General features: G+C 41.7%; 1 protein-coding gene and 2 long non-coding RNA genes across 3 annotated transcripts; 1 reads left to right on the top strand and 2 right to left on the bottom strand.

Moving 5' to 3' along the window:
- Positions 1–1,375: 1,375 nt before the first annotated feature.
- On the bottom strand, positions 1,376–5,626 carry LOC120711617. The gene is made up of 4 exons (XR_005690360.1): positions 5,451–5,626; positions 2,034–2,081; positions 1,702–1,833; positions 1,376–1,528 (listed from the first exon to the last, which is right to left on the bottom strand). It is a non-coding gene; the product is annotated as an uncharacterized LOC120711617 (long non-coding RNA).
- Positions 5,627–5,755: 129 nt separating this feature from the next.
- LOC120711616 lies at positions 5,756–6,868 on the bottom strand. Its single transcript, XR_005690359.1, has 3 exons — positions 6,859–6,868; positions 6,550–6,762; positions 5,756–6,436 (listed from the first exon to the last, which is right to left on the bottom strand). It is a non-coding gene; the product is annotated as an uncharacterized LOC120711616 (long non-coding RNA).
- Positions 6,869–21,753: 14,885 nt separating this feature from the next.
- Positions 21,754–22,637, top strand: LOC120713205. The gene is made up of 5 exons (XM_039999210.1): positions 21,754–21,804; positions 21,888–21,999; positions 22,091–22,206; positions 22,281–22,362; positions 22,451–22,637. Exons 2-5 carry the CDS (start codon positions 21,938–21,940, stop codon positions 22,635–22,637), a joined length of 447 nt encoding a protein of 148 aa, XP_039855144.1. The 5' UTR covers positions 21,754–21,804; positions 21,888–21,937.
- The last annotated feature ends 201 nt before the right edge of the window (positions 22,638–22,838 follow it).

Genomic DNA, 22,838 nt, shown 5'->3' with positions numbered 1-22,838 from the left:
CCTCAAGTATGGATTCATAATAGACAATTCAGTATCAACATCACAAAAAAGATCATAACTTGAAACTGTTGAACATAAAGATAATAGATGTACCTCAAATTCAAGAAATGCTCACTGCCGCAATGCAGAGAATTGAAATCTCTGATCGCATAGAAATGAAATCGTTCACTGCAGAGAAATGCTCACTACTTCCTTGGGCCCAGGCATGCAGCTCTGCTCCGCTCCGTCCGTCCGTCCGATGCTTCAAGCCGAGCTGCAGTCGCCACACGCAGGCCACCGGACAATGCGCCCTCGCCGCGAGACTCTACCTCGCCGTCTGCCCGGTGCCCACTAGACCGGCTGCCCACCGATCCGAGCCGAGCCGAGCCGAGCCGAGCCGAGCCGTGACGCGCCGTCGCTCGCCGGCAGCCATTAGGGTTCGCCCGACGCCCGGCCGCTGTCATTGCTGCGCCTCAGTGTCGGCTGGTGCGGTCGGGAGATGGAGAGGCCGGGCCTCTGGACTGGGCCAAAAGGTGGGGATTGGGAGGCGCATAGGCGCGCCGCGCGCTGACGGGATCACACCCGGAGGTGAGCCGCGGATACCCCATGGTGGGGATTGGGAGGCGCATAGGCGCGCCTCAGTTCATGCTTTCTCCCAATATTTACATATACTAATCTAATTCCGTAGCCTTTTTGAAAAAATAGATTCAACCATCAACAAACGATCAAAGACAGGTATTTTCCATCGTTCCTCTTCTGCTCCAAGAATCAAAAACCATATTCTTTACTGGCTGCTTATGCGAACATATTTATTTGTAGCATTACAATTCATTAAAAAAAGCATCGGGAAACACAACAGTTCGTGGGAGACAAAAATCTAAACTAGAGTGTATGAATTGTCAAACATCCTTTATTATACATTCTGCTCCAAGAATCAAAAACCATATTCTTTACTGGCTGCTTATGCGAACATATTTATTTGTAGCATTACAGTTCATTAAAAAAAGCATCGGGAAGCACAACAGTTCGTGGGAGACAAAAATCTAAACTAGAATGTACCTCTGGCAAGTATCATGCGGACCTCTTCTCTTTCGTGCCTTTAGTGCACTGCATATACATATCATGCATAATTTTGTTAGTCAGCCTTCCTCTTCTGCCACAGCCTGTCCAACGAGCTGTCAGCGACACCCTGCCAAAACAAAATAACAAATCAAAACCTCCTAATATAAAGCTCGGATACATCATGTAAATATTCAATAAAAATTATGAATCTACATGGACAACTTAGGATAAAAAAGCTTAAGAATTAAATCATGATTATTATCAGGCCAGTCCTTAGCTGTCAATGTGAAAGCTCTGTTAGCTCAGTTAGCTCTGGTACTTAGTATTTTTACTCAATCTAAAACAGGTTAAAGAAAATTCTATTAATACCTTGGCGGCAACTGCTAGAAGTCTATAACAAGAAAATATTTACATGTTCTCTTTCATGTTGCCTTAATTTTACATCTGAAATCAATTAAGAAACAGTCTTCATTAGAATCCTTGCAACCTGCAGGTATCACCATCAGAAGGCTGCCTATTAATACACCATTAGCCAAAATGTAGTAGAGGCAAAGGCAAAAACCGCTTCTATGGAATACAATATGCCATGCCACACATACTCAACCAATAACAGTAGCCAAAAGTACTTATGTTGATTAGTATCATCGGTACCATACAAACCTGCAAAAGCAGAACAACATTGTCTCCTTTATAAGTGCATGCAGGAACATAGACGGCAAATAATTCAGGAAGCCCACTGCTGTTCAAGTAACCATGTCCACCACAGAGCTTTCTGCATTCTTCAATTGCATCCTGCATAACAGAGAGGAGTTACCATAAGGACAATGAATTGTCAAACATCCTTTATTATACATTCTGCTCCAAGAATCAAAAACCATATTCTTTACTGGCTGCTTATGCGAACATATTTATTTGTAGCATTACAGTTCATTAAAAAAAGCATCGGGAAGCACAACAGTTCGTGGGAGACAAAAATCTAAACTGGAATGTACCTCTGGCAAGTATCATACGGACCTCTTCTCTTTCATGCCTTTAGTGCACTGCATATACATATCATGCATAATTATGTTAATCGAAATAATAAAATTACTACATATAAATTTAAAATACATCAAAATTTAATTTTCTTTAATGCCTGCTACTACACATTGAAGTCTATAACAAGAAACATGTTCTCTTTCATGTTGCCTTAATTTTACATCTGAAACAGGCAAAAAAACTAATGGAGAACCATCGAAAGGAAGAAGCATCGCAAAACAGAAAGAGGAGGAAGGAACAACTAAACCTTAAAAAGGGCAAAAAAAAAAGAGCATGCACTATAGAGGAAACGACCAAGATGAAATATCGACTGGCAAGACTGAAGAGAAAAGAAATACTTAAAGAAAAGAGAAAACCAAAGCGTTCAAGAACATGCAAGGAAGAAGCAAATCAAGATAACAGTAGCAATGCATCTGGCGAAACACAGAAGAGGGGCGATGCTGAAAGTAATATATGGAACTTCGGAAAGCCAAAATACAGATGTGGACACTGCGATGCTCTCCTATGGTACGAGGAAAGACTAAGAGCCAAAGTCAAAACTAAAAAACCAGCTTTCGGAATGTGCTGCAAGCAAGGAAAAATCAGACTGCCTCCACGCAAAAATCCACCAAATTATCTCGACAATCTTTTGAATGGTGAAGGAGAAGATTCTAAAAACTTCAGAGAAAACATCCGGTCTTACAACTCAATGTTCTCATTCACATCCACAGGAGGGGTTGTAGACAAAGACATAAACAAAGGCCATGGGCCATACGTATTCCGCATGCATGGCCAAAACTATAATCATATTGGAATTCTACTGCCAGAAGAAGGTAGCAAGCCACGCTGGGCACAGCTATACATCTATGATACAGAGAATGAGGTACAAAATAGGATAGACGCATCGAGAAGTACCAATGGAAAAACACCGATTGACCCTACTATTGTGGCTGGTCTTCAGAGCATGCTAGATGAGAACAATGTCCTAGCTCAATCATTCCGAATGGCAAAGGAAAGATTCAAAAACCTAGACTACCATGATTACACTCTAAAGCTAATAGCAGATCGAAATAGAAACGGGACACACGGTATGCCAGGAGCAGATGAGGTTGCAGCACTGGTCATAAAAGATCCAACAGATGAAGCCAAAGGGTGTGACATCATCATTGAGTACAAAGATATGGGGCCTAAACGGATATCAGAAATCCACCCAAAATTCATGTCTCTGCAATACCCACTGCTATTCCTGTACGGAGAAGATGGATTCAACATTAAAATATTATATCAACAAAAAGATGGAATAACATACAAAAGGAACAAAGTATCTATGCTTGAATTTCACGCATACTACCTTCACCATCGCCCTAACCAATCTATGTCATTGCTGATGTCTGGACACTTATCTCTGCAATTTTGGGTCGATGCTTACACATGCATCGGACAAAAGGGTGCCACAAAAGCTAAAAGGCAAGTTCTATAGGACAGCAATTCGTCCGGCGATGTTATACGGTGCTGAATGTTGACCTACAAAAAGGCGACATGTCCAGCAACTGAGTGTAGCAGAGATGCGGATGTTGCGGTGGTTTTGCAGGCACACAAGGAGGGATAGAGTCCGGAATGAAGTTATTCGGGATAGGGTCGGGGTGGCACCAATTGAGGAGAAACTTATCCAGCATCGGCTGAGATGGTTTGGATATGTCCAACAAAGGCCTCCTGAGGCGCCGGTGCGTAGTGGGATTCTTGAACGGGTCGATAATGTAAATAGGGATAGAGGTAGACCTAAACTGACGTGGGATAAGTCGGTTAAGAGAGACCTTAAGGATTGGAATATCTCTAAAGAGATAGCTTTGGATAGGAGCGCTTGGAGACTAGCTATCAATGTGCCTAAACCTTGAACTTATTTCTTTCGGGTTTCATCTCTAGCCTACCCCCAACTTGCTTGGGAAAAAAGGCTATGCTATTGTTGTTGTTGTTGCTGCTGCTGCTTACACATGCATCGAGCAGAACACTCTAAACTGGATAAGGCACAATCAAGGGAAATTACGTACTGAACTCTACAGCGGATTGCAAGACGCAATCGAAAGGGGTGACACCAGAGTAGAATATGTTGGAAAGAGGATACTGCTACCTTCAAGTTTCACAGGGAGTATACGAAACAAGATGCAAAACTTCCAAGATGCGATGGCCATCTGCCGTTGGGCTGGATACCCAAACCTATTTATCACATTCACTTGCAACGCAAAATGGCCAGAAATCCAGTACATGCTAGATGAAACAGGAAGCAAACAAAAACCCAACTGAACGGCCCGATATTGTAGGCCGAGTGTTCATGATTAAACTAAAGGAGCTACTACGGGACATAGTGCAAGGAAAAAGATTCGGAGAAATTACATCAGGTGAGATCCAATAAAATATTAATATACTACTATGTTTTATGTTATCTATATAATTGAATGTTAGAAAACTAACAAAAATTTTAAATTCTAATGCAGTCCTGTACACAATTGAGTTCTAGAAAAGAGGTCTCCCGCATGCACATATATTGATATTTCTTAAGGACAAAAGCAAATGCCATGATCCATCGCAGATAGATGATATAATATGTGTAGAGATACCAGAAAAGGATGAGGACCTTGAAGCATATGCAGCTGTGGAAAATTATATGATGCACGGACCGTGTGGAGAGGCAAACACAAAATCTCCATGCATGGTAGAAAACAGATGCACCAAACATTTTTAAAAAAAATACAACTCAGAAACAACAATTGATGAAGAAGGGTTTCCAGTGTACAAGAGGAGAGACAATGGGAGACAAATCAAAAAGGGAAAAGCTACACTAGACAACAGATTTGTCGTACCATATAATAGGGATCTCCTGGTCAAATTCCAAGCTCACATTAATGTGGAATGGTGCAACAGATCTAGGTCTATCAAATACCTATTCAAGTACATTCATAAAGGAGTTGACTATGTAGTTGGATTACTCAAGGAAAACACGTCAAAAAATGAAACTGACGAGATCAAGAAATACTTAGAGATGAGATACATATCAGCAACAGAGGCATGCTGGAGGCTATTCCAATTTGATCTCAACTATCGAGATCCGCCCGTTGAGAGGCTCAATTTCCATCTCGAGAATGAACAACAGATTATCTTCCCAGACTCTACCGATATAAGAAACATAGTCAGAAAGGAGGGAGTCAAGGAAACTAAGTTCACTGAATGGATGAAGGCAAATAAACATCACGAAGAAGTAAGAGAATTGACATATGCAGATTTCCCTAATAGATGGGTATGGAAAGCAAAAGAAAAAAAAATGGGAAAAGAGAAAACAAGGATATGCAATCGGAAGGATCTACTATGCACATCCAACAAGTGGAGAAAGGTACTACCTCCGGATGCTGCTGAACACTGTCAAAGGATGCACGTCATATGAAGAAATAAGAACAGTGGCTGGAGTTGTACATGCAACATTTAAAGCAGCATGCCAGGCCATGGGTTTTCTTGATGATGACAATGAATGGATCGAGTGTGTGAACGAAGCAGCTAATTGGGCTGCTGGAATCCAATTAAGACTGCTATTCGCGACCATTTTGTGCCACTGTGAAGTAACTGAACCAAAAAGATTTTGTGAGTCAACCTGGGAGGCATTATCCGAAGACATACAACACAAGAGAAGATTAATCCTAAACTTCCCGACACTGCAGTTAACAGCATCTCAGAAAAAGACATACACTTTGATTGAAATAGAGAAGCTGATGCAACAAGCAGGAAGGTCCCTAAAAAATTACCCAGATATAGAATTGCCAAATGCAGATGAGCTACAAGAACTTGGGAACAGATTGATAAATGAAGAGCTAAACTATTACAGGGACAGCTTGAAAGGAGAACTACAAACAATACTCAAAAACATAAATCCTGAGCAAAAAAAAAGGCATACGATGCGATAATGGAGTCGGTAGAAAATGGACTTGGAAAGCAAATATTTGTCGAAGGCCACGGTGGTACAGGAAAGACATACCTATGGAAAGCCATTACAACAAAGCTACGATCTGAAGGAAAGATAGTACTTGCTGTGGCATCATGCGCTATAGCTGCCTTACTAATACCAGGCGGAAGAACAGCACACTCCAGATTCAAAATTCCACTTAACATAACAGAAGAATCCACATGTGAAATCAAACAAGGAACCCATCTCGCAGAGCTGCTAAAGAAAACCTCAATAATTATTTGGGATGAAGCTCCAATGGCAAACAGGAATTGCTTTGAGGCACTAGACAAAAGTCTGAGAGATATACTCAGATTTACAAACCAGAACAGCAATGAAAAGCCATTTGGTGGGATGACTGTTGTGCTGGGAGGAGACTTTCGACAAATCCTGCCGGTAGTCCCCAAAGGAAGGAGAGAACACATAGTCAGCGCTTCAATCAAACATTCATACCTATGGAACTATTTCGAAATAATCAAACTGACAAAAAACATGCGGCTCACCTGTATGCCTCACAACACAGAAAAACAAAAGGAAGTCAATGAATTTGCTGAGTGGATACTGAATATTGGTGAAGGCAAACAACATCAGATGAAGGAGAAGAGTGGATACAAATTCCAAGGGACTTGATTCTAGAGAAAGGAAATGACCCAAGAGAGACAATCGTAAACAGCATATATCCAAACTTGATGTCCAACTACAAAGATCCAAAATTCCTAAAAGAAAGAGCGATATTATGCCCAAGGAATGAAACAGTCGAGGAGATAAATGAATATATAATGAATCAAATAGAAGGTGAGGAAGTAACATACCATAGCTCGGACAACATGTGCAAAGCATCTACAAACAACAGGAGCATGAACTAGATGTATCCTACAGAATTTCTAAACAGCTTGAAGTTTCCTGGTATCCCAAACCACGAGCTTAAGCTCAAAGTAGGCATGCCGGTCGTGCTCCTTTGAAACATCAACCAATCAGCAGGTCTATGCAATGGTACGCGAATGACAATCACTAAGCTTGGAAACAAATACATAGAGGCAAAAATAATTACAGGAACTCATGTGGGAGAAAAGGTATACATACCCAGAATCGTCATGTCGCCAAATGACTCAAACTGGCCGTTCGTGCTGAAAAGAAGGCAATACCCCCTGTCTGTCTGCTTCGCAATGACAATCAATAAGAGTCAGGGTCAGTCTCTTAACAAGGTGGGCATATATTTATCTAAACAGGTGTTCTGCCATGGCCAGTTATATGTGGCATTATCAAGGGTGACAAACAGGAAAGGACTGAAGGTTCTAATCGATGACACAGAATGTCCAGGAGAAAATAAAGCCAAAAACATTGTCTACAAAGAAATCTTCTAATGAGTAATAGATACACGCTCTACATATTTACATTACTGTCAGGCATATCTCTCAGGTGAAATGTAATCTCAAACATATGCAGCAAAAAATAAGGATGAACTGGACAGTGATAAAGAACTGTGTGAACTGATAGTGAAAATCATATTCCTTATGTCATTAATATCTGCCCAATAATATAAATTCCAAGGGAATCCTGGAGGGCGGTCATGTAAAGCATTTCTGAATCTGAGCTGCTAATAAATCAAGAGATATTCTTGAGTTTACCTTTGTTATGTGCGGGAGCCTCGATGATGCAGCCGCAGCATCGCAGGTGAACTCCGCGCAAGCCGCCGCAGCGGCACCAGCGGCACCAGCAGCGCCACGGCCGGAGACACCGAACCACGCAGATCGAACTGACGACCGGTGCGGCGGCACGGGCAGCCGGCAGGAGAGACCAAACGCGCCGCCGGCAGAAGAGCCCCGGCCGAGGCTCCAGTGCCCCCACAAAAAGAAGCGGCAACAGGCGGGCAACCGTAGGGCCCAAGCGCGCCACCGGCAGGGCAGCTAAAGCCAAGACCTTGGTGCCCCACCAACCGAAGCAGCAGCAGGCGTGGCACCCCGCACGGCAGGCAGCAGGAACCCCCACGGTCCCCACAGGATCCGCAGCGCGCCGCCGGCAGGAACGAGCGCTCGATGGAGCAGAGGCAAGACGGAGGTCCGCCGCACGCCGGAGCAGCACGGAGGCCTGCAGTTTGGATATTCTTGAGATTCAATGCGAATGTAATTGGGATGGTTTTAGGCTGCGGAGGTAATTGGTCAATTCCCATTCATTTCGATTTATTTTAAATAAAAAAACCAAAGAACAAAAAACAAAGTGGGAAAAAACGGGTTGGCAAAATTAAAAACTACATCCACAAAAATCAAAATATTATTTAATATTTGTTCACGTAAATTTATTTAAGCTCTGTTTAAAAGTATAGCTTCAAAACAAAATGCTAATACTAAAAAATTATACTTGAAAAATAATAATTTCATTTAATCAAATAGATCGTAGAATATGATTAATATATTTTTAAATTCAAGTTAAAAATATACGAAATGCAGTTTCTTTATATTTTGAAGCAAATTACTTAAATAAAAAACATAGATAAATATATTTTTTATGCTATTACTAGGTACAACTTTTTTGCTGATTTATTATTATTAAATGAAAAAAACTAGCTACCTGCGTTATTAGCACAGGCCACCTTACTAGTAATACAATATTGAGATGTTTTCGACCAAACCTTCAATGTCTCGCGGATACAAAATGAACGAGGAAAAGGACGCGCACAATTTACTTGCAAATCAATTCAACTCCATAGGCGCGCCCATGTGCGGCCCCAGCTACAAGACAGAAGCAAGCGCCGAACCCACAAAGGCAGTCAAGTCGTCGAGTCGATGATCCAGCAGGTTTCGTCTGCATCCATAAGCGCGTCGATCGCCTGGTCCCACGAGAACCATCGCGGTCGACCTCGATCTTGTCGGTGATCTGTCCAAAAACCCATCATCATAATATGATTTAAAGGCCTAAAAAAATATTAATTCAAGAGGGATTAGAATTACTAATGGGCTTATGAGATAGAAGTTCATTAGTACGCCCTATATATACGAGGGAGGGGCTAGCGGGGCGATACAACCGGTGAGCCCCGCCACCTCCCTAGCTGCCCCCCCCCCCTCTCTTGGCTGCCGCCCTTGCCGTGCGTGCGGTGCTAGCACACCGACGCCCGGCGTTTCATCCTCGTACGTGTGGACTCCGTGGAGGCGCTGCTGCGACTGCTGCGCTGATCGGCTGCTGGGATCAAGTACGAGGAGCTCGGTTCGTGGGATGTGATCGACTACTTCCTCTACATCGACGCGCGACTTCTTTCGCTGCACCGTGCGTCTAGTGGTAACGATCTATGATCTTCTACTCGCAAGTATCTTGGGTATATGCGGTAGTGATGCTAGCGTAGCCTACCCGTTTACCTACAGTGGTACCACAGCCATCTTGCATAGTTTTTGGTCTGGATCATTAGCATATAGATAATATGTTGTTGTAGTAGATTGAATCTATTACTTTTACACAGTTTGATTAGATCAATTGGTAATAAGGGGTTAAAACTAGAGCGAGTTGATTGCGTTGCATGTGACAAAAAAATTAGTTCGTGTTCTTTCTCTGTTATGCATACGACATGTCCCTACCGTCGTTGCTTTCTCGCTATAGCGGCTTCCTAAGCGCTACTTTGGTAGAACACGTCGTACGCCTAACTTGTTTTTACAGGGTGTGATGTGAATGGTATGGCCTCAATGTCATGTGATGATGTATGTGATGATTTGTGCGGCCTGCGTGTCGCAAGTTAACACAACCGAGTTGAGGTTGCACCATTATTGTATAACGACCTGCGTGTCGACTTGTGATGTTTGAATCCTCATGTAATTATTTCACTAGTTATTAGATGTAGTAGCTTAGTATCTTTTCATGGAGACTTCAATCATGATGGCGATGATGATCACCACAAGACAGGACGGATGGCAATGGAGGTCACCTTGGAGCCATGGCGATGGAGCCCATTGTGATGTAAGAAGCCATACTATTCACAATATAATATGATTATATGACTGTGATGTTTATTTTTCTGTCATACTATTCTTTCATGCTTTTACATATGGTGGATGTTTTAATCATGATAGAATAGCTTCCCTCAGAAAAAGGTTGAGTTTTTGATGCCTTTTACCAATAGATGCACCTATAAATTTTGATCGTTGTGTGGTAGGTTTACCAAAGTAGAGTACCCTCAGCTATCACTTTTGTATAGGGTGGATGTCTGACATTCACAAGCATAGTATTGGTTTACTCAACAAAGCTATCAAAACAATTTTGGGCTTTAAGGCATAGGGTTGGGGTCGGGGCTTTGGATGCCACCCAACAAACAAGAGTCGCATAGAGATGTGATTAGTAATTTGTTGCTTAACTATATCACTACTTTTCTAGCCGTGATGTTAAAACTCACTAGGATTTTAATGATTATGGATCTTGAACCACTATATGTCATTAGAGGGAAGATGACTTTGATATAGTAGGTTGTCTTTTGTTAAATTAGTTAATGAAAGTCTTTACATAAACTTAGTGCTGAAATCTTGCTTTACTTTTATGTTGTAGATCATGTCTGCCAGTAACAATTCCGCTTTCAATTTGCGTTCTGTTCTTGAGAAAGAAAAGTTGAATGGAACAAACTTTATTGATCGGTACCGCAACCTGAGAATTGTTCTCAGGCAAGAGAAAAGGGAGTATGTTCTTGAGCAGCCATATCCTGATGATCTCCCTGACAATGCAACTGCTGCTGATCGCAGAGTTTATGAGAAGCACTGCAATAACTCAATTGATACCAGCTGTCTGATGCGCGCCACCATGTCTCCTGATCTGCAGAAGCAGTATGAGCATGCAGATGCTCACACCATGATCGAGGGGCTGCGTGGGATGTTTCAGAGCCAAGCCAGGACTGAGAGGTTCAATATCTCAAAGTCCTTGTTTGCGTGCAAGCTGTCAGAAGGTAGCCCAGTCAGTCCTCATGTGATCAAAATGATTGGTTACATTGAGACTTTGGACAGACTTGGTTCTGAGCTTCACCAAGACTTGGCTACTGATGTTATTCTCCAGTCACTCCCGGCGAGCTATGAGCCTTTTATCATGAACTTTCAGATGAATGGCTTAGATAAAACATTGAGTGAATTGCATGTGATGCTAAAGACAGTAGAGGAGAGCATTAAGAAGAATCCCAATCATGTGATGATGATTCAGAAGGGAAACAAAAAGAGGAAGCATTGGACACCTCCTAATCCCAAAGGTAAAGGCAAGGAAAAGAGTTCCAGTGGTGAGTCCTCGGGCTCTAAGCTAAAGCCAGCACCTAAGGCCAAATCTGGCCCTACTTCTGAGGATGAATGCTTCCACTGTCATGAAAAGGGACATTGGTCTAGGAACTGCAAGAAGTACTTGGAAGAAAAGAAGAAGAAGAAGGGAAGTTAGACTTCCACTTCAGGTATAAATGTTATAGAAATTAATATTGCATTATCTTCCTGTGAATCATGGGTATTTAATACTGGATCGATGATTCACACTTGCAAATCGTTGCCGGGTCTAAGCGAGTTGGACGTTCGTGTCGGCAATGGCGCAAAGGTTGCGGTGTTGGCGGTCGGCACCTACCACTTGTCTCTAGCCTCCGGATTAGTTTTGGAATTAAATAATTGTTATTGCATTCCTGCTTTGAGCAAGGACATTATTTCTTCTTCATGTTTGGAAGAAGTTAATGATTTTAAGATTGTAATAGAGAACAAACGTTGTTCTATTTTTTGCAATGGTATTTTTTATGCTCATTGTCTATTGGTGAATGAATTATATGTTCTTGATCTTGAGGATAAATCTGTCTGTAACATTAATACTAAGAGGATTAAACCAAATGATTTGAATCCCACTTTTATTTGGCATTGTCGCTTAGGTCATATAAATGAGAAGCGCATTGAACAACTCCATAAAGATGGATTGTTAAGCTCATTTGATTTTGAATCATTTGACACATGTGAGTCTTGTTTGCTTGGAAAGATGACCAAAGCGCCTTTCACTGGTCATAGTGAGAGGGCGAGTGACTTGTTGGGACTTGTACATACCGATGTATGTGGACCAATGAGCTCAATAGCCAGAGGTGTTTTTCAGTACTTCATTACTTTCACTGATGACTTTAGTAGATATGGCTATATCTACTTATTGAGGCACAAGTCTGAATCGTTTGAAAAGTTTAAAAAATTTATGAATGAAGTACAAAATCAATTAGGCAAGACAATTAAATTTCTGCGATCTGATCGTGGAGGAGAATATTTGAGCCTTGAATTTGGTGATCATTTGAAGCAATGTGGAATTATTCCGCAGCTAACTCCGCCCGGAACGCCTCAATGGAATGGGGTATCCGAACGGAGGAACCGAACCTTGTTGGACATGGTTAGGTCCATGATGAGTCAAGTTGATCTTCCATTGTCATTTTGGGGTTATACACTTAAAACTGCTGCGTTCACATTGAATATGGTTCTAAGTAAGTCTGTTGAGAAGACACCATATGAGATATGGACTGGGAAACATCCCGGATTATCTTTTCTCAAAGTTTGGGGATGTGAGGCTTATGTCAAACGTTTGATGTTAGATAAGCTCACTCCAAAATTAGACAAATGCTTCTTTGTGGGGTATCCTAGGGAAACCAAAGGATTTTATTTTTACAATAAGGTGGAAGACAAAGTGTTTGTCGCTCGCAATGGTGTTTTCTTAGAAAATGAGTTTCTCTCAAAAGGATTTAGTGGGAGCAAGGTGCAACTTGAAGAAATTCAGGAAACTCCCGAAACTGTTTCAGCACCCACTGAAGATCCACGGGATGTGCAAGATGTTGCACAACCCGTAGTTGAGGCACCAGCCCCACGAAGGTCTATAAGGGCATGTCGCGCTATGACAAGCTCAACCTCCTTATTACGGAGGAGCGCCACATATTATTGATGGAAAATGATGAGCCCTTGACCTACAAAGAAGCAATGATGGGACCTGACTCCGACAAATGGCTTGAAGCCATGGAATCCGAGTTAAAATCCATGCATGATAATCAAGTTTGAAACTTGGTCGATCAAATTGACAGTGTAAGACCTGTCGACTGTAAATGGATTTTTAAGAAAAAATTAGACATGGATGGAAATGTTCACATCTATAAGGCACGATTGGTGGTGAAAGGTTTCCGACAAATTCAAGGTGTTGACTATGAGGAAACCTTTTCGCCCGTCGCAATGCTAAAGTCTGTTTAGATTCTCCTAGCAATTGCCGCATATTATGATTATGAGATATGGCAAATGGATGTCAAAATCGCTTTCCTTAATGGACATCTAACTGAGGATGTGTATATGACACAGCCTGAAGGTTTTGTCGATCCTAAAAATGCTGGGAAAATATGTAAGCTTTAGAGGTCCATCTATGGATTGAAGCAAGCATCTCAGAGTTGGAATATTCGTTTTGATGAAGTAGTCAAAGGGTTTGGCATCATCAACAATGAAGATGAGCCTTGTGTTTACAAAAATGCTAGTGGGAGCGCACTTGTGTTTCTGGTCCTATATGTGGATGACATATTACTGATCGAAAATGATATTCCAATGCTTGAAGCCGTTAAAACCTCATTGAAAAAGAGTTTTTCGATGAAGGATTTAGGAGAGACGGCTTATATTCTGGGTATTAGGATCTATAGAGATAGATCAAAAAGGCTAATTGGATTAAGCCAAGACACGTACATTGACAAGATATTGAATCGGTTCAATATGCAAGATTCCTAGAAAGATTTCTTGTCAATGTCACATGGCATTACTATAAGCAAGAGTCACTATGCTACGACACCTGATGAGCAAAAGAGGATGAGTACGATTCCTTATGCTTCAGCCATAGGGTCAATCATGTATGCTATGCTTTGCACGCGCCCAGATGTTTCCTTTGCTCTAAGTGTTACGAGCAGGTATCAATGTCAGATTTGCTAGGTGATCTCAATCTTTCAAATTTATATGTTCTCAGAGGTTGTACTTTGCATGGTTCTGTTTCTGCTGCTAATGTTGCTAATGCTGAACCTAGTAAGACTGACCTTTGGCATATGCGTCTTGGACACATGAGTGAACTCGGTATGGCAGAATTGATGAAGAGAAACCTGCTGGATGGCTGCATTCTGAGTGGCAAGAAGTTCTGTGAGCATTGTGTATTTGGTAAGCATAAGAGGGTCAAATTCAATACCTCTGTTCATACCACAAAAGGTACACTTGATTATGTTCATGCTGATTTGTGGGGTCCTTCACGTAAGCCTTCATATGGTGGTGCTCGTTATATGCTTACCATTATTGATGATTACTCTAGAAGAGTCTGGCCTTATTTTCTGAAAAGCAAAGATGATACTTTTGCTGCTTTTATAGAATGAAAAGTTATGATAGAAAGGCAAACTGAGAAGAAGGTCAAGGTGCTTCGAACTGATAATGGTGGAGAGTTCTGTTCGGATGCTTTTGATGATTATTGCAGAAAAGAAGGCATTGTTAGGCATCACACCATACCATACACTCCTCAGCAGAATGGTGTGGCCGAGCGTATGAACAGGACTATCATCTCGAAGGCTCGTTGCATGCTGTCCAATGCCCATATGAACAAGCGTTTTTGGGCTGAGGCTGCTAATACAGCATGTTATTTGATCAACAGATCGCCTTCTATTCCACTCAACAAGAAGACTCCTATTGAGGTATGGTCTGGTACACCTGCAGATTATTCACACTTGAGAGTTTTTGGCTGCACTGCTTATGCTCATGTTGATAATGGAAAATTAGAGCCTAGAGCTATTAAATGTCTGTTTCTTGGTTATGGTTCGGGAGTCAAAGGATATAAATTGTGGAATCCTGAAACTAGAAAGACTTTTATGAGCAGAAGTGTTGTTTTCAATGAATCTGTGATGTTTACTGACAGTTTGTCCACAGATGATGCTTTAGTTGAGAAATTGCAGTCACAAGTTAGTGTGCAGGTGGAACTTATGGATGACCAGGAAAATGAAGTTGTTGGTAATGATGTTTCAGATAGTGTTCCTGATACTGTTCAGCACTCACCTCCAGTTTCACAGTCTGATTTGCAGCATGAGGAGGATGTAGATTTACCTATTGCTCTTCGCAGATCAAAGAGGAGTTGTGGACCTCCAAACCGTTTAATTGAGGAGTGTAATCTGACTTATTATGCTTTGAGTTGTGCTGAACAGGTGGAGGATGCTAGTGAGCCAGCAACATATTCTGAAGCCATTGATTCAGTTGATAAGGAGAAGTGGATCTCAGCTATGCATGAGGAGATGCAGTCTCTTGAGAAGAATGGCACATGGGAGATTGTAAGCTTGCCTGAGAAAAAGAAGACTGTTCGCTGCAAATGGGTCTTCAAGAGAAAGGAGAGTTTGTCTTCTAGTGAGCCTCCAAGATTTAAGGCAAGGTTAGTTGCAAAAGGTTTCAGTCAGATTCCTGGTGTTGACTATAATGATGTGTTCTCTCCAGTTGTGAAGCATAGCTTAATTCGGACTTTCTTTAGTATTGTTGCTATGCATGATCTTGAGCTTGAGCAGTTAGATGTGAAGACTGCATTTTTACATGGAGAGCTTGAGGAGGAAATTTACATGGATCAGCCAGAAGGATTCATAGTGCCAAGCAAAGAGAATTATGTTTGCAAATTAAAGAAATCCTTGTATGGTTTGAAACAGTCTCCTCGTCAGTGGTATAAGAGGTTTGATTCATTTATGTTGTTACATGGTTTTAAAAGATCTGAATATGATAGCTGTGTTTACATTAAGATTGTTGAGGAATCACCTATATACTTGCTGTTATATGTTGATGACATGCTTATTGCTGCCAAGAGCAGAAAAGAAATCACTACAGTAAGGAAATTGTTGAGTAGTGAATTTGATATGAAGGATCTTGGTGTTGCTAAGAAAATTCTAGGTATGGAGATTACTAGAGACAGAAAATCTGATTTATTATTTCTTAGTCAGCATAATTACATTAACAAGGTTCTTCAGCGTTTCAATATGCATGATTCAAAGCCAGTTAGTACTCCTATTGCACCTCACTTTAAATTGTCAGCTGCTCAGTGCCCTAGTTCTGAGGAGGATGTTGAATACATGTCAAAAGTCTCATATTCTAGTGCTGTTGGTTCTTTGATGTATGCCATGGTTTGCTCTCGCCCAGATTTATCATATGCTATGAGTTTGGTTAGCAGATACATGTCTAATCCTGGTAAAGAACACTGGAAGGCAGTTCAGTGGATTTTCAGGTACCTCAGAGGAACAGCAGATTCTTGTTTGAAGTTTGGGAGAACTGATCAGGGACTCATTGGTTATGTGGATTCAGATTATGCTGCTGATTTGGATAGGCGCAGGTCACTCACAGGTTATGTGTTCACTGTTAGCAGTTGTGCTGTGAGTTGGAAGGCTACTTTGCAGCCTGTTGTTGCTATGTCTACCACAGAAGCAGAATATATGGCTATTGCTGAAGCGTGCAAGGAGGCAATTTGGCTGAAAGGTTTGTTTACTGAGCTTTGTGGAGTTGATTCTTGCATTGATCTATTCTGTGACAGTCAAAGTGCTATTTGCCTCACTAAAGATCAGATGTTTCATGAAAGGACAAAGCATATTGATGTCAAGTACCATTATGTTCGTGATGTTATTTCACAAGGTAAATTGAAGGTATGCAAGATCAGTACTCATGATAATCCAGCTGATATGATGACTAAACCAGTTCCTGTACCTAAGTTTGAGCTTTGCTCAAGCTTAGTTGGTTTGACAGTTTAGCCCAAGAGGCTATTTGGCGCCAGAAGTTCTGTTCTTTGTTGTGTTCAGGTGATGATTTTGATATGCTACAAGAAGGAATTAGTCTCAAGGTGGAGTATGTTATATTGTGATCCAAATTCTGATGGGAGAGTGTTGGAATTTGGGCTTGGCCCATTAAGGCCCATGTGGTGCAAACTTTTAATCCCACATTGCTAGTAGAAGTTGAGGAGACCACGTGACTCTCCTATATATCTAACCCATAGGCTTCACCGGAGAATATCAATCATATTATTCCTCTTGTAAGCCGCCGCTAGGCGTTGTACACAAACACCCGATATAGTGAAGTTCTTGCTGGCTGGCGCCCGTGGTTTTTACCCTTCGCATTGGAGGGGTTTTCCACGTTAAATCTTCGTGTCTTTCTGCGGTTTGATCTTTCTATTTTTCATCGTTTTGTTCGCCGTCGCTTCTAACATCCTGCTTCAAAATTTTAACTCTAAGTCGTCGGAGAGATACTTGGACAAATAACAAATGCACAACAAGCTCGATCAAAGGCACAAGTGCCGTCTTAACATAGGATTTGGAGTTTGATTATTATATCCCCACTGTTTTTCTTCTTTTTTTTTACGGAAAGGATCGGAGTTGGAGTACCCATTAGTATTCCGCGGCGCGTATATCGGGCGGAGCATGAACCCGCAGCCCCAACGAATTAACAACCTGAAGTTCTGCTGAAACTGAAACCCCCTCTCATGTACAAGTATGGCGACGGTGGATAATCCGTGTATGGCGGCATCCACGCCGGTGGTCTCCATCCCCCGGCCTCTATCTGCTCAACAGTCAACACCCGCGTGCTCTCGACGAACCTGCCGACCACATGTCGCTTGTAAACTTGGGTAGCCCGTCCATGTGCCGGGGTGAAAACAACAGGAGTACAAGACAAACAGCGAGAGGAGGAGAGAAGAGGGGAGAGTCGAGTCTTGCGCCGGTAAGGCCAAGGCGTCCTTCGCCATGTTCGCTGTCCTGCCAGAGATGAGAAACGCGTCTGAGAGATCAAAAATTCAGAACCACCGGTGCAACGTCTGAGAGATCACCGGCGTCGTCTAGTCCTCGAGTCCGCCAAACCGTCGCTGTTCTTCCCTGATTCCCTCCTCTCCTACTACCAGCTCAGCTGCTGCTGCTGCTGCACATCTGGACTCTATACGTGGCCCGTTGCCAGTCGCCCACAGGCCCCATAAGAATCCACGTACCCCACCCCGCACCCTCCCAACACACACACTTTGCGGCTCCGTCTCACGGCCTCAGCATCCCAGTCACTTTGCGGCTTGGATTTCTGTCAGGTTTGGGCGTGCGGAATATTGTGTGGCATCAGTTTAGGAAACTATTGGAGCTAATATTTTTTAGTTTATTTTCAAAACTTTTTTTTGAGAGTGTATATTAGGCATTCTTGCCCTCTTGAAGATATTTTTTTTAAGATTATACAGTACAAGACAGACACTCACAACGCACGCACACTCACACTTCTAGGAATATACATATGCAAATTCTACCCCTATGAACATCTTTGAAGATTCAGTGGGCAAATTTTTTAGATTTTACACATTATAACCGCAATCTAATCATGAACGGATCAATGGGCGGAGAAAATCAAGGCATTTTCGCACGGGCCTCCTAGCGTAGGCCCAGTCACCGCCACGGAACCGTGAAAAGGCCCAGAACAGGTAGCCCGTGGACCGTAGTGCAGCTCTCCTCTCTAGTTGTGGCCGACAACTGTGGCGGCTAGACGTACAGCAGTCTGACGGTGGTGCTCCCGCTCTTCCACGTGCCCTGCCTCCGGCGGCCTCCCCAACTCCCTTGCCTCCGGCGCCTCCGTTACCCTCCCCCGCCGCTACTCGCCGTCCGACTTCATTTCAGCGTGCGGTCCACCATCACTGATTCCAGCAATTAGCTTTGATCCGCCATTGCCTTTGGTCCGGAGTTAAATGTAATGACGACCGAGCAATCGCTTTGTCTGCACCTCCTTCAGGCTGCGGTTACAGTTTCGATCTGCCTTTTTCTAATTGCGGGAAAACTGTGCTTCTCTATCTCGACAATATGCAACTTTTGTTTCAGCAAAGTTCAGCCTCTGTACTCTGTTCAAGTCCTCATAAAGTAACTATACGAGTATCAAAAGGGTAATCCATTCAGCAGCCTATTGCTGACTTGCATGTGCTGTGGTTGGATTATTGAGTTTAACTGCACCACACAGGTTAGTTCAATGTGGACCGGTGCCTGATCCTCTGCGCATCTCGTTCGTTATCTGGCCTAGCACGGCGTGCAACCGTCAGAGTAGTTCACGATTGGGAAAGAACAAAGAAAAAAGGGCTTGTCAACGTTCCAAATTTGCTTGGATCCCGACCAACATGTTTTCTGAACGTGGCTTTAGCTTGACGTCTTATGAATGAATGTATTTGGGACAAGGCAAGTAGGCAACTGATGATAGATTTTTTTTTTGTGAACATGAAACTGATGAAAATTTAACACCATGTGCCAAAAGGAACTCCAACCATGCATGACTCCTCACAAATCAAAGTTTCTTTGCTTTGACCTTCCCCAGTACAGTCCCTTTGAAATTCTTTCTGGGTTTTCTTTTTTGGCCGTTAAACAAAAGGAGATAACGACATGCGTGCACAAGTGGCGTCACAGGCAATGAGACAGCGAATTGCGTGATATTTTACACTGTTGAGTTGTTGAAGTCGATAAACGAAAAACAACTTTAGATACTATTATTATTATTATTATTGTTATATCATTGCTGACACCAAAGATACTAGTAATACCCATACGAAGCAAACAAAAGGAAAGACCGTTGGCATCGAATCTGAGGACATATTCGGGAAAAAGAAAATGTATACTACGATCCCGCAGCATGCATGATGCATTCATATATGCGCTCTGCTAGGCGAGGATCGCACGGATGGTGATGCCAGACAGGCCAACGATCAGCATCAGGAACAGCCGAGGCCCGGTCCTGAGATTTTGGTGGCCCGGGCGAAATTATAAATGGGGCCCTTAATATGAACTATAAGTTAAGAGTATTAATAACAAAAATATATATACTAGTAAATGTATCAAAAAATATATTATAAATATTATCTTAAATTGTCTTCTGCCATTTTTTTCTAACAAATCGTTAGTTGAAAACTAGGGAAAAACTATAGAAGCAACTGATCGACTCGAAGGAATCTTATATCTTGGCACGTTCACACGAACTTGGCAATTTTGCCTTGGAGACGGAATATAGTGGACTAATAGTTCACTAGAGCCCTGACATTTATCCCTGGACGGGCAGGCAGGTGGTGGAAGGCTGCAGGCCATAGGCGTTCAGCGGCCAACGCCATCGTTCCTCGTCGCCAATCCTATCTATTTTCTACAAGATTTTTTTCTTCTCCATCTTCCACTGATTGAAATTCATACAAACAATCACAATCTTTAATTTATTCCAAACTCTAGCTACCTCTCTCTCCCAAGTTTCCCTCTCCCCGCCGCCGTAACGGCGCTGCCCCGTTCTACCTGCGCGTTGCCTGCCCCTGCTTGCACGCCGCTACCAGCAGCTGCCCGCTGCCTACCTGCCGCTGCTTTGCATGCCGCTACCCTGCGCTGCATGCATGTCACTGCCTACACGAGCGCTGGTGCCTGCGTGCTGCTGGCCCGCCGCCGCTACGCGCAGCGCCGCTGCCTGTGCTGCGGGCCGCCGCCGCCGCCGCCCGCACTGCTGCGCTGCGGACCGCCGCCGCCCCGCCCCGCGCCGCCGCTGCCGGAGAAGAAGTTGCTGTTCAACATTTTTGAATTTAATTTTTCAACATTTCATGCTTTCAATTTCAACATTTCATTTGCATAATTTCAACATTTTGTCAAATATTGAACCGATTCAATAAAATATTAAATTAATTATATTAAAATGTTGAACATAATTGCAAAAGTTTATATAATCTATCTATTATATTAATAAGGGAGTGTTAGAAGAAGCTAAAAGAAGCCACCACGTTCGCCGAGAGGGTCAAGAAATTCCCACGTTTATTCGAAAAGAAAAAGAATTTGGACCATTGGATTTTATAAAGATCTAACGGTCTAGAATAATCATACGAGTCCATGTCAATCAATGTATTGAACGTGATAAGGAATATAAATAAATAGATGGCAAACTACACGTACATGTATGAACGTGATAAGGAAAAGGAGTACAACCATGACAAAAGAACATGTATAGAACTCCGACAAGAAAAAGGATTGCAGCTTTATAAATAAATAGATGTCAAAATAGCAGATTCAAACAACAATTACTATGGGCTTATTTTCTGTGTGTCAGCTGCCGGAGACAGCTTCCCTCCATCTTCAACATCCCTTCACGCTGAGGCAGCGCCTCGATGCCGGGGGGCACGACGAGTCGGATACTCCCTCTGCCAACCTGTTGCTTGCGACCGAGGTATTAACAATCTGATTACTTCTACAACCTATCTTTTGTCCATCAACCTCATGCCACCTCTTCTTCATGTCGTACAGGTCCTAACAATATGACATACAAAAAAATTAGACAATTGACAACAGTTGGGCAGTCATGGAACATTAAAGTGAGAGTTATAAGAATATGGGAATCAATTAATTTTGCAACAGACGAACTTATGAGCTTAGATATGATTCTTATGGATGAACATGTATTGTTCTTTGTAACATATTTTTTTCAGCAATAAATCTTATCACATGTTTAAGTACTCACTGTAAAAGCATTTATTGTCTTTTACAGGGTGATACAATTCGTGCTACTATTTGGAAGAATCTTATTGACAGTTATAAGCCAAAGATCATTGAGGGCTCTATCTATGCACTTAGCAATTTCAAAGTCCAAGAAGATGCCAGATATCATCCAGTAAAGAATCTATTTAAAGTAGTTTTTGTCTATAACACAAATGTTCAGGCATTGGATGCAGATTTAGTCAATTTAAAAAAAAATATTACTTTAAGTTTGCTTCTAGAGATACACTGCTAGAGCGAAAAAATATAGATAAACAATGCTCAGGTATGTCTATGATAAGTGTCTTAAAATTATATCTACATTCTAGATTTTTAATATATTAATCTTTTTTTCTTTACTGTTTGCAGATGTTATTGGATTACTCACAAAGATTAAGAAACTTGAATCTAGGATCATAATGAAAAATACTGCCAATCCACGCAAAAGGGATATTCGAGAGATTGAACTTCTTATATCAAAGTAAGACTCTGCATTTGCTTCAAATTAATAAGGACCATGAAATAATATTACCATCATTTGATCTATTAAAGTATTTTATGGCACGACTCAGGGATGATACAGTCAGGATAACTCTATGGGGACATTTAGCTCATTCTCTGAATGAGGATGTTGTTGGAAAACACACTGTCGTGATTGTTACATCAACAATGGTGGAAGGTTTGCAAGGTAAATTATTATTTTAAATATACACAATGATAGTTACATTCATGAAAATTAATATACTTTTATGAATTAAATAGGTACACTATCTCTAAAGTCAACAAATGGCACAAGATTATATATAGACTTAGATATACCTGAAACCTGGAAGCTTATTGACAGGTATGCAAAACATTCATGTCTTTATTCATTATTCAAAGTTCAAATTCAGAACTGACTTTTAATGGTACCCTATAACACTTATCTGTAGTGTTCCATATGAAGAAACTGTACCAAAATTAATGGAGGTAGATAAAAGTACAAAAGGTACCATTCAGGAACAAATGTTTTATAACAGAAGAACTTTACAAGACATTACTCAGATGAGACACGACAACCCAACAGATCAGGTACAATACACTATTCACATATCTGATTATTTAGTTGAAAATTCATGATTTTAATTTTTTAATGAGCACTAAGCCTTTCTTATCCTTAACATGATATTAAAATTTTAGGATTTTGTGTTCACATCGAAAGCTACAATTGAACGACTAGAAAATTCTTCTTGGTGGTACATGTCATGCAATGGTTGCAACAAAATGTGCACTAAAGTAGATGGCAAGTATCATTGTAGAAAGTGCAATGCATGTCCGGAA

The sequence above is a fragment of the Panicum virgatum genome, chromosome 6K, assembly GCF_016808335.1.
Source record: "Panicum virgatum strain AP13 chromosome 6K, P.virgatum_v5, whole genome shotgun sequence".
Lineage (NCBI taxonomy): Eukaryota > Viridiplantae > Streptophyta > Magnoliopsida > Poales > Poaceae > Panicum > Panicum virgatum.
This window is presented reverse-complemented; position numbering and strand designations above follow the sequence as displayed.